At 43.4% G+C, this 15,242-nt stretch overlaps 1 protein-coding gene across 5 annotated transcripts in view; it reads right to left on the bottom strand.

Moving 5' to 3' along the window:
* Positions 1 to 15,242, bottom strand: part of Myo5b (myosin VB) — a 385,932-nt gene that overhangs the window by 39,210 nt on the left and 331,480 nt on the right. For all 5 annotated transcript variants that reach the window (XM_013075970.3, XM_087192987.1, XM_087192980.1 and 2 more), the window contains 5 exons: positions 14,080 to 14,199; positions 12,227 to 12,367; positions 8,787 to 8,846; positions 1,755 to 1,994; positions 841 to 941 (listed from right to left, as the gene is read on the bottom strand). In XM_013075970.3, the coding sequence (XP_012931424.1) occupies positions 841 to 941; positions 1,755 to 1,994; positions 8,787 to 8,846; positions 12,227 to 12,367; positions 14,080 to 14,199 (662 nt within the window). The remainder of the gene's footprint in view (positions 1 to 840; positions 942 to 1,754; positions 1,995 to 8,786; positions 8,847 to 12,226; positions 12,368 to 14,079; positions 14,200 to 15,242) is intronic.

Raw genomic sequence — 15,242 nt, 5'->3', positions numbered from 1 at the left:
ATTGATAGCTCAACAGGAAATTAGTTGAGATGAGAGAAAAAGGAAGCCAGGGAAAAGGCCAGCTCTGATTTTACAGGTCTAACTTACATAGTCTTCTCCATACCCACAAAAGGCACACTACTATGATTCACAGATGAGGCACGTGAGGCACTGAACAGTTATGCAATAGTTACTAGACAGCAAGTAAGCAAGGGGACCTGAAGGCCACCATAAGAGCCAGACTCTGCCACACCACCCAGATCTGGGGAATTTCCCTTTTATCCACTGACAATCCCCAGCCCTGTTGTTTCTGTCAAGCAATCCTCTTTTTTGCCTTAACCCTTGGTTAGTTCATTCTTGAAGAGGCAGATGTTCCTGGTTAACTAAAATCCAGAGAAATCTCATTCTGGGTAAAATGGTAGAGGGAAACCCTTCCCATTCAACTTCGGTAGTGCTTCGCTTGGGTTCAATCTCCTTTTAAGTGACAGGGGATGAGCCCCTACCACATAAGTGAGGCTAGTATTACAGCAGTTGGCTGGAGCAAACACCCCACCATTATTTGAGCTTCCTCTCCATGAGAAAAGCCCCTTTCGGACAGTCTTTCGGAGTTCTCTGCTTCTTGTCATCCTCCTATGGAAGCTCTCTATTCCTAACACACCTAGGGAATACTGGCTCTAGTGGCTTCGGGTGTGTTGGTCCAGTCTTGCTGAAGCTAATGACAGACTTCCCAAGGGCTTGGGGCTAACAGAGTCCACCTTCAATAAATAATTCCCTGATGCTAAGCACATGACCAATGCCTGAAGAAGAGGGAAGGGTCCTCCTTCCCTCTCTGGGTTTAGCTTACAGAGAGGTGGGCCTTACCTGTTTGTCTGGCAGACTCCATGATAGGCCTCAATGGCGTCTTCCTGATCCACATGCTTTTCACTGTTAGGCCAGCTTGTTCTAGCATTAATGTTCGGTTCCTAGAAGGCCCCAGAAGAAAAAAAACTCTGGCTATAAACAGCTGCCATGAAATGACTTCATATATAAAGAGAAGTATAGAGACATGTTTTGGGAAAAGACAAAAGCCTAGAAGGACACAGATAACTGCAGTTAAACACAGGCAAAAATGTGATTTAAAAGGCTACCTTAGAAGAGACACAGAGTGACACGGCCTAACTGGGAAACACTGAGTGCAAGCAATGAAGGAGATGGCAGAGACAGTATCCCTGGCAAGATAAAGTACACCTGTCCGGAGGACATGATTAAACTCTGGCTCAGAGTTGAATACTCTACCCTCTTTACCAACTACTTACCCAAGGCCCAAGCTACCCCAGAGCCCAGGCCCAGAAGTAGCCCAGACTATTAGAGCCAATGGAGTGACCACATGGCTTCTGTCCCCTCCTCGCTCTATAATCTGTCCCAGAAGGGAGAACATTATTAATTGAGACATGCCACCATGGGAGGGCTGAGACAGAACATTTTTCTCCACTTTTGTTTAGAAACAAGCAGCAAGAGGCATGAGGTAAAAAACATGGTCATTTCAGGTTATGCATCTAATTCTTTGTCTTATTCCTTTTTGAACCTATGAGTAAATTTAGAAGATTCTAGAAACTTCTAGCTCCATTTCTCAGGAAAGATCACACAAGGCCCTTGTGCCCCCTTTAGAGGCAATCCAGAGTAAGAGAACTGCTCTTTCTGGTTTAAGACCATCGTGGGTAAAATATCTAAGACAATGTAGGTTTATTACCTAGCATCATCCCCAACCACCCCAGTCATCGTGGCCTTCCTGTTACCGTGCTCTTGCCAGCAAGCCTGCGCTGGTCAGCATTCACAATCTGGGTCCTGAGGATGAGCACCTCCTCCTTGCGGACCTCGAGCTCCTCATTGGCTAGCTTGAGCTGGTTTAGCAGGAGGCTGTAACTGTCTGGGGAACTGTGAGGGGTGTTGTTCTGTGTGGCTTGGTCAGCTACAGCTTTCCTCAGCTCGTTCAGGTCATTTTTCAGCTTCTTATTCTCCGATTCCAGCTCTTGCCTCTGGAAAACAGCCCAAGTGACAACCCGTTTACTCTCTCAGATGGCCTTCTCCTCCCCTGCCTTAACCAACTCAACATGTCTAAGAATGCACTGCCTGCATGTTTGTTGCTGAACCACAGGACAACAGAGCCAGGACCACTGGGCACAATCTCTATTTTCTGAATGAGAAAACTGAGTCCAGTGAGGGGAAGGCTGACAGAAAGTTTAAAGGCTGAGCCTGGGCAAGAGGCTGGGACTCCCATCTTCTGACCCAGGGTCTTTCCCACCACTTCAACATATATGTGAAGATTCTGGAGGAGATTTAAAGCCATGCACGGAGAGAGTGATTCTGCAGACATGAGGAGGGCCCTGGGGTAAGGTGACTAATCTTTAATGATTATTGATGAACTCATGAAGCCTGTGGTGAGTCCATTTATTAAGTTCAGGAGAATTCACTCAATGCCTGAGTGATTTTCCTGCCAGCAGCTGAATGCCATCCTCAGGAGAGTCAGCATCACATGGTGGAGGAATAGTGTGCTTGGAGCAAGAGCCCTGGGTCCTCACCATGGCTCAAGGTACATTCTGATTAGTCAGATGGGCTCAGTGGCAGAAGCTGTAGGCTGGGTGTCTGGTTTACAGCCATTCCAAGTTCCTACTCTGGAGTGAGATCCTGCTCCAAGACAAACAGGGTCAGCCCGAGGGAGAGCTCCAGCTGTTTGTCACAAAGATTCCCACCCAGGGCACACTTGAGAAGTATCTATTTATTCTAGTCTCCAACCATCCCTGGGTACCACCTTAACTATATCACCTCTGCCCTGCTACCCACCTGGGTTACCATTTCTACATCATTCTTCCTGGCCCAACAGTGCCATAAAAGGGTACATAGGTTTTATTGTACATAATATAAAATTTACCATCTCAACTATTTTTAGGTATACAGTTCTGTAGCATTAAGCACATTCACACTGTGGTGCAACCATCCCCATCATCAATCTCTAGAACTTTCACCTTCTCCAACTGAAACTATTCCCATTAAAAACTAACTCCCCATCTCCACTCCTGGCCTCCAGCAACCCCATCTATCCACTCTCTGTGTTTGACTTACTCCTCTAGGTACTCATAAGTGGAATGGGATAGTATTTGGGTGAAAGACATATTTTTGATGCACCCAAATGTCATGCCATTCCTTTGGAGGACTCTTTTATCCTTCCCTTCTGCTAGGCACTGTGGCTCAGTGCTAGGGACACAGTACCTACTTAGAGCCTAATGATTACACTAAGGTAATTAGTGTAAATCATTGCACTGCAGTTTGGGCCATGCTGCAACACAAGTGAACTAGGGGTCACAGAAGGTCTCCATCTACTGAGTCTTAGATGTATGAGCAGGCTCCCTGGAGGGGGTGACTGACAATTAAGGAGCTGCAGCAGTTAGTCAGGTGAGTGTTCCAGGCACAAAAAGCCCAACAAAAGGAGAAGGGCCAGGATTAGCTGAGGAAATGCAATGCAGAGCAGGGTGAGGAAGGAGTCAAGAGGTACAGGTGAGGGCTGTGAAAAGTGAGGGAAGGAGCTAGACTTGGGACCTTGTAGTGCTGGGCAGAGGCAAGAATAAGGTGGCATGGGTTGTGGCAGAGACCAGAGTGGAACATAGAGTGCCCCACTCAGGAAGCAGAACTGTCAGGATGTGGTGACTGGGTGTGGGAAGGAAAAGTCTAGATGTTTGGGCCATCTCTTGGGACCAGTAAACCCAAGAAGGGCTCTGCACATCAGATGCATCTGACTGTGGTCCCCAAGGTACATGAGTCAGAATGATGGGTCTAGGATTCTAGGATACAAAGGTAGCTAGAGATGGATTAGTAAGTATGTGGATGAAGGCTGAAGTTGGGAGAGTATGTGCGGGTGGAGTGGAAGGGCTGAATTATTCAGAAAAAGAATGCAGAATATGGCTGAGAGCAGGTTGAGGGTGGGGTGCCATCGCCTGTACTCCTGGCTTCCTTTTTCCAGATATCTCTGCAGCCTGTCCCTGGGCATCTCTAAATCAATTGGGTAGATTAGATGGACGCTTCCTGCGGAGGGATCTGGCATCTATTATTTTCCTTCACTTAATGCATTTCTGGAGAACACTTTATAAAGGTGTCCACTTCAAAGCAGGCCATATTTCACATGGGAAAAGTGTTAGCTTGGGTGTTGCACAATTTCAAGTAAGGGATAAATGCATTTTTTTTCATTTATGGTAGGAAGTGGGTCTTGCCAAGTTTCAGGCTGGCCTTGAACTTACAATTCTTTTGCCTTAGCCTCCCAAGTAGCAGTGTGCTACTGCACCCAACTAACATACTTCTATATATAATCAACACCACCCTGCAACCCTCTAACTTTGCAATATTTAAGCCAATAAAACCAATCCATGTTCTATAGATAAAGCAGTACAACCAGCTCTGTCTCATGAATCTTGCTAGCCTTAGCAGTGATTGATGCAGCTTATTTTCCTAAAATTCTGAAAAACTTTAATGGAATAATTATGGGTATCTCAGGTGTGTCAAAAAGCAAACAAAAAGCCTAGTTTTATCACAATATAATAGTTTTAGTATATGTGCTGCCTAAGTGAGCACATCCTTTTTTTTTGGTGCCGGGGATAGAACTCAGGGCCTTGTGCTTGCAAGGCTGGCAGCGGCACCACTGAACTAAATCCCTGGCCCTAGTACTTATGAGAGTGTAACAGAACAATTTATATGTTTGGCAATTAAGACTGGTTAAGAAAATTGTCATAATCTTGTTATAAAGTTTTAACCAACCATGAAAAATCATGTTTTCAAAGAGATTAGCAAGAAAAAAGTGAAAAAAGCAAAATATAAAGTTCCATATATCAGCTATGTACATAATGGAGTGGTTAAGCTTAATTGTGTCAACTTGATTGGGTTGGGAGCCACTGTGGTGATTAGTAAACTACACTTCTGGGTGTGTCTGGGTGAGTCATGGAGGTGTGACCTTAGATACTGTATCTGATCCTTTACCCTCTTTCTCTCTGGCACTGTTCCCTGGCTCTGCTTCCCAGTTGCCATGACCAAATATCTTTGCTCTGTACACTCTTCCACCATGATGTTTCTCCCTTGCAGCCAGCTGACGAGATGGACTGAACCCCTTGAAACCATGAACCCAATTAAACCTATCCTCCTTCAAGTTACAGGTGTCAAGTATTGTGTCCAAATAATATGCATAGACAAAGCATTAGAATATTCAAATATCAGAGGATGCCTCCAAGAGGCAGAAATAGATTTAAAAAAATTATTTATATTTTCTGGATAAAAAAATTTCCAACATGAGTAGAATCACTTTAAAAAATTTACAAATAAAATGAAAAACTTCTGTAGAAGAGCTTAAGGAAGTTAAAAAGTCACTGATAGGACCTTCTTAATTGAACCTTTTCTGGTTCATGCTCACCAAAGTTTGGGTGGTAGGTTAAGATGAAAAGTATTTACCTGTCAATCTGGGCTCTTAGTTGCTCTGTTTTTCATTCTTTTTGTTTGTTTGTTTGTTTTTTGGTACTGGAGATCGAACTTAGGTCCTTGCACTTGCGAGGCAGGCAGCGGAACCACTGAGCTAAATCCCCAGCCCCGTTTTTCATTCTTGAGCTCTGAGTCATTGGGCACTATCTCCTGATCTCAACTCAGCTAAGGCCCAGAGCAGGAAACCCAAAGCTGCCAACTGCCTCAAACTGGTCTACTTTCTGCCCAGCAGGTTCTCAGACCATTGGGAAAGAGAGCTCTTTTTGGCCACTTGACCTGTCCCTCATCTATGCTTGGCCCCAAGGATAGTGAACTTTTCCCCTTCCTCCCTGGTCCCACACCCACCCTGTCTGCTCTAACCACCTGTGCTGCCCACTGTCCTCTGCCCACTGTCCTTGACACCTTGACCCAGGCTGTTGGCCCAACAGGCATCCCATCTCCTAGTCCACTCCACATTCCTTCAAGCTAACTTGGTTAAGCTAGGTATGACAAACCCGAGGACCTTCAATTTGACATCAGCCCCAACAGGTGGCATAATCAAGCCTTGTGTGTAGCACCCAAACAATACATCTCTGAGTAGAGCAGAGATGGGGTTACTTTATACATTATAGAAGGATCTGGCAATATGTCTAACTTTTGGTAGAGGGTATCTAGGGTTTAATCAAAATTCACCACTCACTGAGGGGTCCTCCCAGTATAGTCTTATCTTATAAATCCACATGTGGAAGGTTTTTCAAATCCAATTAGACAAGGCTCCAGCTGGAAAAGAGCTAAGGCCTTCCACAGGAAAGGAAGCTGAAGAATGGCTGCACAAGGCCCCCTGCAACTAGTATTTATTGCATAGACCCCAGGCTCCTTAGGTTTTAAATCTTTCAAATATCACATGAAGCAAATAAGTCTAAACAATAATTCCAGGAAGAAAACCTGGTAAAATGCTCCTTCCCTTTCACAAACCATTGGTGTAGCCATAGTTGTTTAAAAATCTAAAAGGTGCTGGCAAAGTGGATTTCTACATGCAAAAATATGAAGGTGGACCCTTACCACACACCATACACAAAAATTATCTCAAAATGGACCAAAGACCTAAATGTTAGACCTAAAACTACAATATTCTTAAAGGAAAACACAGAGCAAAATCTTCATCACATGCAATTTGGTAATGATTTCTTGGCTATGACACCAAAGACATAGGCAACAAAAGAAAAACAGTACTTCATGGGGGAAAAGTACATGAAAACATTATCAACAGTGGGAATATGGTGGTATATATTTGTAATTTCAGGTATTTGGGAGGCTGAGACAGGAGGATCACAAGTTAGAGACTACCCTAGTTGACTTAGGGAGACCCTGTCTCAAAATACAAAATAAAAAGGACTGAGGTTGTAGCTAGCGCTACGGCACTTGCCTAGCACGCACGAGGCCCTAGATTCAATAACCAGTTACCCCCCCCCAAGACATTATCAACACAGTAAAAAGGCAACCCAAAGAATGGGAGAAAATATTTACGATTCTTATATTGTGTAGGCAGGCTGGAGCTGTAGCTCAGAGGTAGAGCACTTGCCTAGCATGCATGAGGCCCTGGGTTCAATCCCCATCAGAGCAAAAGTAAAACAAAAAGTTGATAAAGGATTAATTTCCAGAAAATACAGAGAACTCCTAAAACCCAACAATCACAAAACTGATTCAAAAATGTACAAAGAACTCGAGTAGACATTTCTCTAAAGAAGAGTATACAAATGGCCAATATGTACAGAAAAAGATGCTCAAAATTACTAATCATTAGAGAAACAAATCAAAATTAAAATGAGATACTTCCTTATATCCACTAAGATAGCTCTTCTCAAAAAACAAAACAAAAAGTTGAAGTAAGGATGAGGAGAAATGGGAAGCTTTGTCATTGTCGGTAGAAGTATAAAATAGTGCAGCCATTATGGAAAACAGTATAGTGGTTTCTCAAAAAATTAAAAATAGAATTATCATATGACCCAGCAATTCTACTTCTGGGTATATACTCAAAACAATTTAAAGCAGGGTCTTTTTTTTTTTTTTTTTTTACCGGGGATCAAACTTGGGTCCTTGTGCTTGTGAAGCAGGCGGCACAACCACTGAGCTAAATCCCCGGCCCTAAAGCAGGGTCTTGATGAGATGTTTGTACACCCAAGTTCATTGAAACAATAGTTAAAATGTGGAGCAAACCAAATTCCACCAATGAATGAATGGATAAGCAAAATGTGGTATATATATATTTCCTAAAAAGAAAGGAAATTTTGACATGCTACAACATCGATGAACTTCAAAGACATTAAGGCTAAAGGAAATAAGGTGACCGTGAAAAGAAAAATATTGTATGATTCAACTTGTATGAGGCACCCTAGTAATCAAATGCACAAAGAAAGAAAGATAGAACATTGGTTATCAGGGGCTCAGGAAGAGGAGGAATGGGGAATTGCTGTTTAGGTGGACAGTCTCAGCTTTGCAAAATGAAAAGAGTTAGAGATGGATAGTGGTAAGATGCTTGTATAATATTGTGAATGTATTTAATACCCTGAAGTGTATGCTTAAAAATAGGATGATCGGGTTGGGGATTTAGCTCAGTGGCACTGCACCTACCTTGCAAGTACAAGGTCCTGAGTTCGATCCCCAGTACAAAAAAAAAGTTAGGATTATAAATTTTATGTTTTGTGTATTTTATATCATAATAAACATTTTTGAGAAAAAAAGCCACGGGAATGATTTTTCCTGGGCAAGGTAGCCATTAACAGAATTATCTGTAGTCCTACAAGTGACTAGCAGATTGGATAAACTGCCACATTACCAAGTCATTAGGAATGGGAATAGAGGTTGGGACTGGTCTGACACCCCTTTTCTGTACACTCTTTCCTACCATGAAGCTCGTTCATCCTTAGACCTGAGGTCTCCACCATTCCACCTTGCTATCTCCAGCCAGGCTGGCACCTGATGCATCGGGGAGATAACTTCTGCTTTACATCTGCCTCTGCAAGTCTGGATTTTTTTTCAAAGTGCAATTTTATTTCAATGCCCACATTTTATTTTAGCTGAAGCTGTATCAGGTAGGTAAGGCATGTATTATCATTCCTTGGGGGTAAATGCAAATTTTCTTTCATTTCAAAGACACTAAAGTCAACTTAGTGAAGACACAAGTTTTAGTGAAATAGTAGTGAAGACATAAAGTGTGGAAAGAAGTAATTTGTTGATGTTTCTACTTATTACCCACAGAAGGCTGGAGTTTAGGGCCTAGTTTTCTGATGCCCAGCTTTGTCATCTGTCCTCTATTGGCATACACACAGTCTTACCTTCAGACTGTTGTAGGCCAGATCTGAATCCTGGTCCAATTCATTCCTTGGTTGTTCCATCTACACAAGCGAAGAGACAGAAAAGTAAGCATGGGCTACAAGGCACATATTCCACAAAAATATTTCTGACAACAGTCAAACATGCTCATTCTGCTTTTGCATAAACACTTGGCACACTCAGCTTCCACAAGTGCGTTTCTGTCCCTCTTTCAAAACATAGCTCAATACTCAGGCTACCATGAAGTCTTCCATAAACAACTCCTTCCTGCCCCATTTTATTCATATAGTCCCCACGGGTGCTTACAGGTTGAGTTTATACAACATTGTGTTATAGGTTGAATTATGGCCCCCCAGATATTCTGAAGTCTTAATCTCCCCCAACCTATGAATGTGATTTTATTTGGAAATGGGTTCTTTGCAGATGCAATCAAGTCAAGTGATTAGTATGGGCTCTAATCCCACAGGTAACCTCATAAGAAAAGACATACACACAGGAAAGAAGGGCATGTAAAGGCAGAGGCACAAATTTGAGTCACATAGCTGCAAGTCAAAGAACTCCAGGGATTGCCAACAACACAGGAAGCCAGAAGAAAGGCATGGGACAAATTCTATCCCAGAACTTTCAGAGCTGGCTTTATCAACACTTTGATTTCTGGCTTCTAGAACTATGAGACAATAAACCTTTGTTGTTTTAAGCCATCAATTTGTGGTCCTTTGTTTCAGCAGCCCTAGGATGCTAATGCACATAGTAAAACTTAAGTATCTATTAATGAGGTTAATGAGCTGCACTTAACTTTGGGAGGGGGTTGCTCCTATGTATTCTGCTTCCCAGCTAAACTTGAAGCACCTTGCATAGGAGCAGCCTCTTCCTCCACCCTCTACAACAGGTAGCAGGATAGCTGGTGCCCAATACATGCTTAGGACACATAGCCTGACTTCAGAATTTCAAAAATCACAACTATAGAGGATAATGGTCAGAATAATAGCCCATTAGGACTCAGCTGAGCCAAACACTCCTATAATTACTTCGCAGCCATTAGATTTTCATTGTCCCAGGCAAAGGGGGATAGAAAAAGCTTTTCATAAGTGACTAACTGCTTGAGATGAGTACAAGTAGTCTTCAAGATATTCCTGAAGAAGATAAGTCTTTAGAGCTAAAAACTGATGCAGTTTATTGAGATTATCTACAATGCTTACAACCTCAAGTCCAGGTGAGGCCATCATCAGCTGTGAATGGATAAGGGGTGCCCCAGGCTTAAGAGACAGCAAAGGACCTGAGCATGTCCCACAGTCCTTTTCAGTTGAAGGATGCCTACCTTTACTGCACTATTTCTAGGCCTGAGCCCAGGAAACACTTCACCAAGATTCCAGCCTTTACCTTGTACCATCACCCATGGTACAGGGGATGTGACCATCCAGGGTCAACACTCCATCTGCTGCCCAGGTAAGTGGCCTGTACTTATGCTCTGTGTAACACAGATTTGCCACACGATCACACGTAATGCCATGTAAGTACATTAGGTTTTCAGAAAATACAGATCAGCTACTCAAACTCAAGGGCCTGTGTACTAAGATGGGTTGGCAGTCATGTTTCCAACTGTGCATCCCTCATGGCCAAAATGACTGCGAGGCCAGAGAAAGGGAGCTAGATGGATGGAAGGTAAAAAACTGACAGATGGCTTGTCACTGAGGTCCCACTCACCCAGGGGCTCAGTTATTCCCTGACTGATGGTACATTCCACAGACTTCCCTGCCGTTCTTCATTCAGTGCATAGCCTCTTTCTAAAGGTGGGACCTGGGGCCATATTGTTCCAGAATAAAGACCCAGGTAGTTCAGGATCCTTCTTGGGGCTAAGGGCAGGTCCAGGAACTTGAGCCTTTGTAACTTAGTCTTAGAGGTTTGTAGGATTCCATGCTCTCCACTGTCTCACTCCTGTCCTTCTTAGTAAGTGGTCAGAAGCAAGCACATGCTCCTGAAGGAGATCTTAACACACATGGTGGAGCTAGGATTCTAGCCTACTGTTCTAAAGGTTGTTCAGTGCTTATGTTTTGAGGAAAGAGATACCCTTTTTCACTTGGTCTCAAGTCACACACAAGTTCTGCAACCATGATTCCAAAATTACTTGGCACTTCTGTAATGGGGAACAAACCCAGAGAATGAATCTTTAGGTGCAGCAGGGCGGGCTAGGAACTTTTATGTCGGATGGCATCTGTGTAGCTTTTCACATGCTGATAGTCCCTGACTTATTACAGTTGACGGACAAGTCTTTCAACTTTATGATGGTAGAAAAGCAACACATGTTCTGTACAAATTGTACTTCAAATTTTAAACTTTGATCTCTCCCCAAGTGAGCAATATGCTGTACGATCCTCTTTGGGGATGCCACACAGAGGCAGTGACCCACAGCTCCCAGTTGGCTCCACCATCACAAGGGTAAACAACCAAGATTCTACTGCCTGCCTTGTTGCTAAGCTAGGATGTTCAGAAGGTGAGATGCATTAAAAGCATTTTGCACTTAGGGTGTTTTTAACTTATGATGGGTTTATCAGGACATAACCCCACCGTAGGTCCAGGAGAACTTGTACAGCATCTGATTTATACTTGCCTGTCAGGGTGGCTTCCTTTATAATTGAATGAGTCATTTATAGACCTAATCCTTTCATTCCCCATTCTGAATCTAATCCACTTGAGAGATTTAAATCCATCAACAAGATTTACCTCTCCATTTACTGCTCAGAAAAACAAAATACCCAGAAGATTTGATAGCAGTACAGGTCAGAGTCTGCACAGGATTTAATTGGAAAGGGAAGATGGGTGATGCAAAAGTGGACTACACGAAGAGGCAGGAATGGGGTGGGCTAAGGATTCAAGAAGGGTTTCAAATCCCACTATTCACATTCAGACCTTAGAACAGACCAAAAGCCTTTGCCAAACCCATAATGAAGTTAGCTAATGATATGACCCAGGTCAGAAATGGACTTATATTCATGAGAAGTGGTCCATTATAATGCCAAGGAAATAAAAAGTGGTTCTTCGGGGACAGGGGATTTAGCTCAGTGGTTCTGCTGCCTGCCTTGCAAGTGCAAGGACCGGAGTTTGATCCCTGGTACCAAAAAAAAAAAAGTGGTTCTTAATACTTATTACCACTTATTGAGTGGTTCTTATCTATTGTATTCAATAAGATTTCTATTGCTATAGCAATAGGCACCCTCGTAGCTTCCCAGTGCAAAAAGCCTTTGCCATTGAGGGCACTAGGGGAGTGTGTTCCTGTCCATCTGGAGTAGGACTCTCACCAACTCAGTGTGACTCCAACACAGATGGAAGGCACCCTGAAACCTAGCACCAGCATGATCCCAGGGGGCCACATGAGCCCTGGTGGCCATGGGCTGGGTTTTTGTCTCACCATGGCACCATAAGGGTGCCTAGCTGTGTCACGCACCTGGCCTTTTTTGCTCTCTTGCTGCTCTCTCTTCTCCAGCTGTACCTGCAGCTTCTTCCGCTCCTGTTCAAGCTCCCGCACTCTCTTCTGTAGCTTCAGGAAGACTGTCATATCCATGGCTGCCTTCTCCACACCAATCTCCTGCAAAGGAAGAGAAAAGCAGGGAAAAGAGTGTGCCATAGTACAAACACCTGGGGGAGCACACAGCACCTTGCTGTCTACTTCCACATTAGCCATCTGTCTCCACACTCCTCCCAAACATCAATCTGCACCTCAAATACAAAGCCACTGCCAACCAACTAGCTTTTCTCATATTAGAGCTGAGACTCAGGCTCATCTTCTATCTGATAACATCTGAGTTGTAGCCATCCCTCCTGTGTGGGCCACTTAAAATGACCAATCACATATTCTAAGAACAAATGGATACAGACATAGCTATTTTCTTTGGAAGCTAAGAGTTCACTTCTGGAAAATGGCTTTATACCTTAGAAATTATAAAACTCAGGATTTAACTCTTCCTGATGAAGAATCAACGTAGTTACTAATCACTGTAAATGTGCTGTCAACCATCACTTGATTTTATCTTGAAAGAGAACAGCAGCCCCTGCCATAGAGTCCATTTATCTACCAGATCTTAAAGCATCAATTTCCCTGTAGATTTTTTCCCTTCAGAGTTATGCTTGAATTTGCTCTCCAGGGTTCTGCGGTGTGTTGTGTGTGCACACATACATTTGTCTGTGAAAGGGTAATGTGCACAAACATATCAACATAGGCTGCTTTTAAGTACACATATGACACTATAATGTGGCCCTACTGGCATTTAATGAGTGCTTCGTGCTTCACTGGCACTGGATCAGTCTCAGCTTCCTTGAAAAACACAGACCTGGAGATAGGAGTGCTTATATCTGCATGGAATGAGGCATGCAGACAAACACTGCCAGTGCATCTGACTTTATGCAGAATGAAGCTTCCAGGGGCCCAGCTTAGGAGACTGAAATAGCAAAGTTGAAGGCCTTAAGCCAGCATTTACTGAAGGCTCACTCAGCACACAGCAAGCAGCAAGCCTCATGGAACAGCGAGACGACCTCTTCTCCCAAGGATCACCCTCTAACCCATCACTATCTCTGTCATCTTTTATTTTTCTTCATGGCACTTAGCAGTATCTGCAGTTATAGCACACATTTCTTCTGTTAAGTGCTTACTGATTACCAAACAAGCTCCGAGAGAGCAGGGACTTCTCTGGCTTGGTCACTACTGTTTCTCAGCATCTCCTAGTAGTGCCTGGCACAAAGACAGGCTCAAAACACGCTGTTATCATAACCGTCTGTCTTCTATATCTGTCTCCACCTGCTGTATAAGGTGTGATTATCTTCTTTTCAAATGCCAAAGGAAAAAGTGTGTATCCGTGACAAAACTGCCCACAGATCATAACACCTATGGTACAAGATGCTACAAGGCTATTTCTAGTAGGCAAAGTTACTGTCACCCAGCATACATCCATTCCAAACATTTACTGTTTGTTCTCTGAGTTTTACCTAGCTTCTAAGTATTTTCTGGTACCCTTATTGATATTACTTTACATCCTTTGATACTAGATGGGGCTGATAAATTGTATTTATTTTAATGATTTCTTTGTAATCCAGACATTTCACTCTTCTGCTTCAGTTTCTGGGTTTTATGAAAGGAATCAGGGCAATCAGGCAACCACAGCAGCCCAGAGATCCTGTTCTCCAGGATTAGCTCTCGGGTTCTCTGGTCACCATCAGCAGGAGAGCCCACCTCTGCGGGCAGCTCCACACGGGCCATAACACACCCTCTGGGGCAGGACAGCTGTCAGGAGCCGGCCGACTTACCTCCACCTGCTGGAGGGTGTCCTCGGTGTCTCCGACCTCAGAGGTAGAGATGGAGGGGTAATTGGAGTCAGATTCTAAGCTGCTCTGGTTTGATGAGTTCCGCCTGTGGCCTGGGGTTTGCTGTTCAAGAAGAACAATGTGACAATGAACTAAAGTTCATGAGAACCTCTCAGAGAGCAGCAGGTCCAAGAGTTGGACTCCTGCCTCATTTTTCAACAAAAATAGGTATTACTCTTTCTTGGAATGGGGGCTAAGTAGAACTATTTTCACCGAACACTCTGCCTACAGTTCTTAGTTATTCATCTAACCAGAAACACGACGATTCGAAGAGCACACAGCTCTGAGGAAAGAACCATGTTTCCTTGTCTCTTAATGGCATGCAAACCCATGACACTTTGCCTATTTCTCTGTAGTCTCCCGGGCAACAGCACTTCAGTCCTGGTCTTGTCCTCAAGGTATGTAGCCTTGGTTATATTATAACCAACACTGTTGGTTATATTATATTATATTATTGTACTATATTATAACAGTGAGACCCTGTTATAATTTTTTTAAAAAGTTGGGGCTGTAGTTCAGTGCAAAGGCCCTGGGGTCAGTCCCCAGTATGTGAGGAAGGGAACAGACGCAAAGGCAGACCAGTACCTACCTACCTCCCTCTTTCCGGAAAGGAATGCTGCAAAGCTGCCACAGACAGCCCCTCCCTTCTACTATACTGCATCAATTTTGTCATGAAAGTTGTAGCAGATTAAAAATAGTTTACCATTTAGACTGTTCATTGAAAAATATCTTTTGGTTTTATCCATTTTTGGCATCTGATTTGGCTTTCAGGGTGCAAACTGAGCTAGAGAATTTTTCAATTTCTATACAAGATCCTATGAGCTTCGTTTCCTTGTTTTCATGCAATTGACTTTTTCCATTTTGTTTGAACACACATGTCTAGAAGAAATGTTTATATGGGATAAAGGAGAACGGTAACTCCTGAAATATGAAAACACCGCACATACCCTTTGTTTCATCAGAGTTTAGGACCTGCAATCAAGTCCTGTGGATGGCACTCTACACAAACCAGTGCAGCTGAGACTAAACCCTGGCCCTCTTGCTATTTCAACCCAGAACGGGAAACAGAAGTGGTGACACACACTGTTTATGGACAGCTCCATAAA

The sequence above is a fragment of the Heterocephalus glaber genome, unplaced genomic scaffold (genome assembly GCF_053883595.1).
Source record: "Heterocephalus glaber isolate CG9 unplaced genomic scaffold, H.glaber_assembly_v1.0 deba00000331, whole genome shotgun sequence".
NCBI lineage: Eukaryota > Metazoa > Chordata > Mammalia > Rodentia > Bathyergidae > Heterocephalus > Heterocephalus glaber.
Note: the sequence above shows the minus strand (reverse complement) of the source record. Positions and strands in the feature narration are given on the sequence as shown.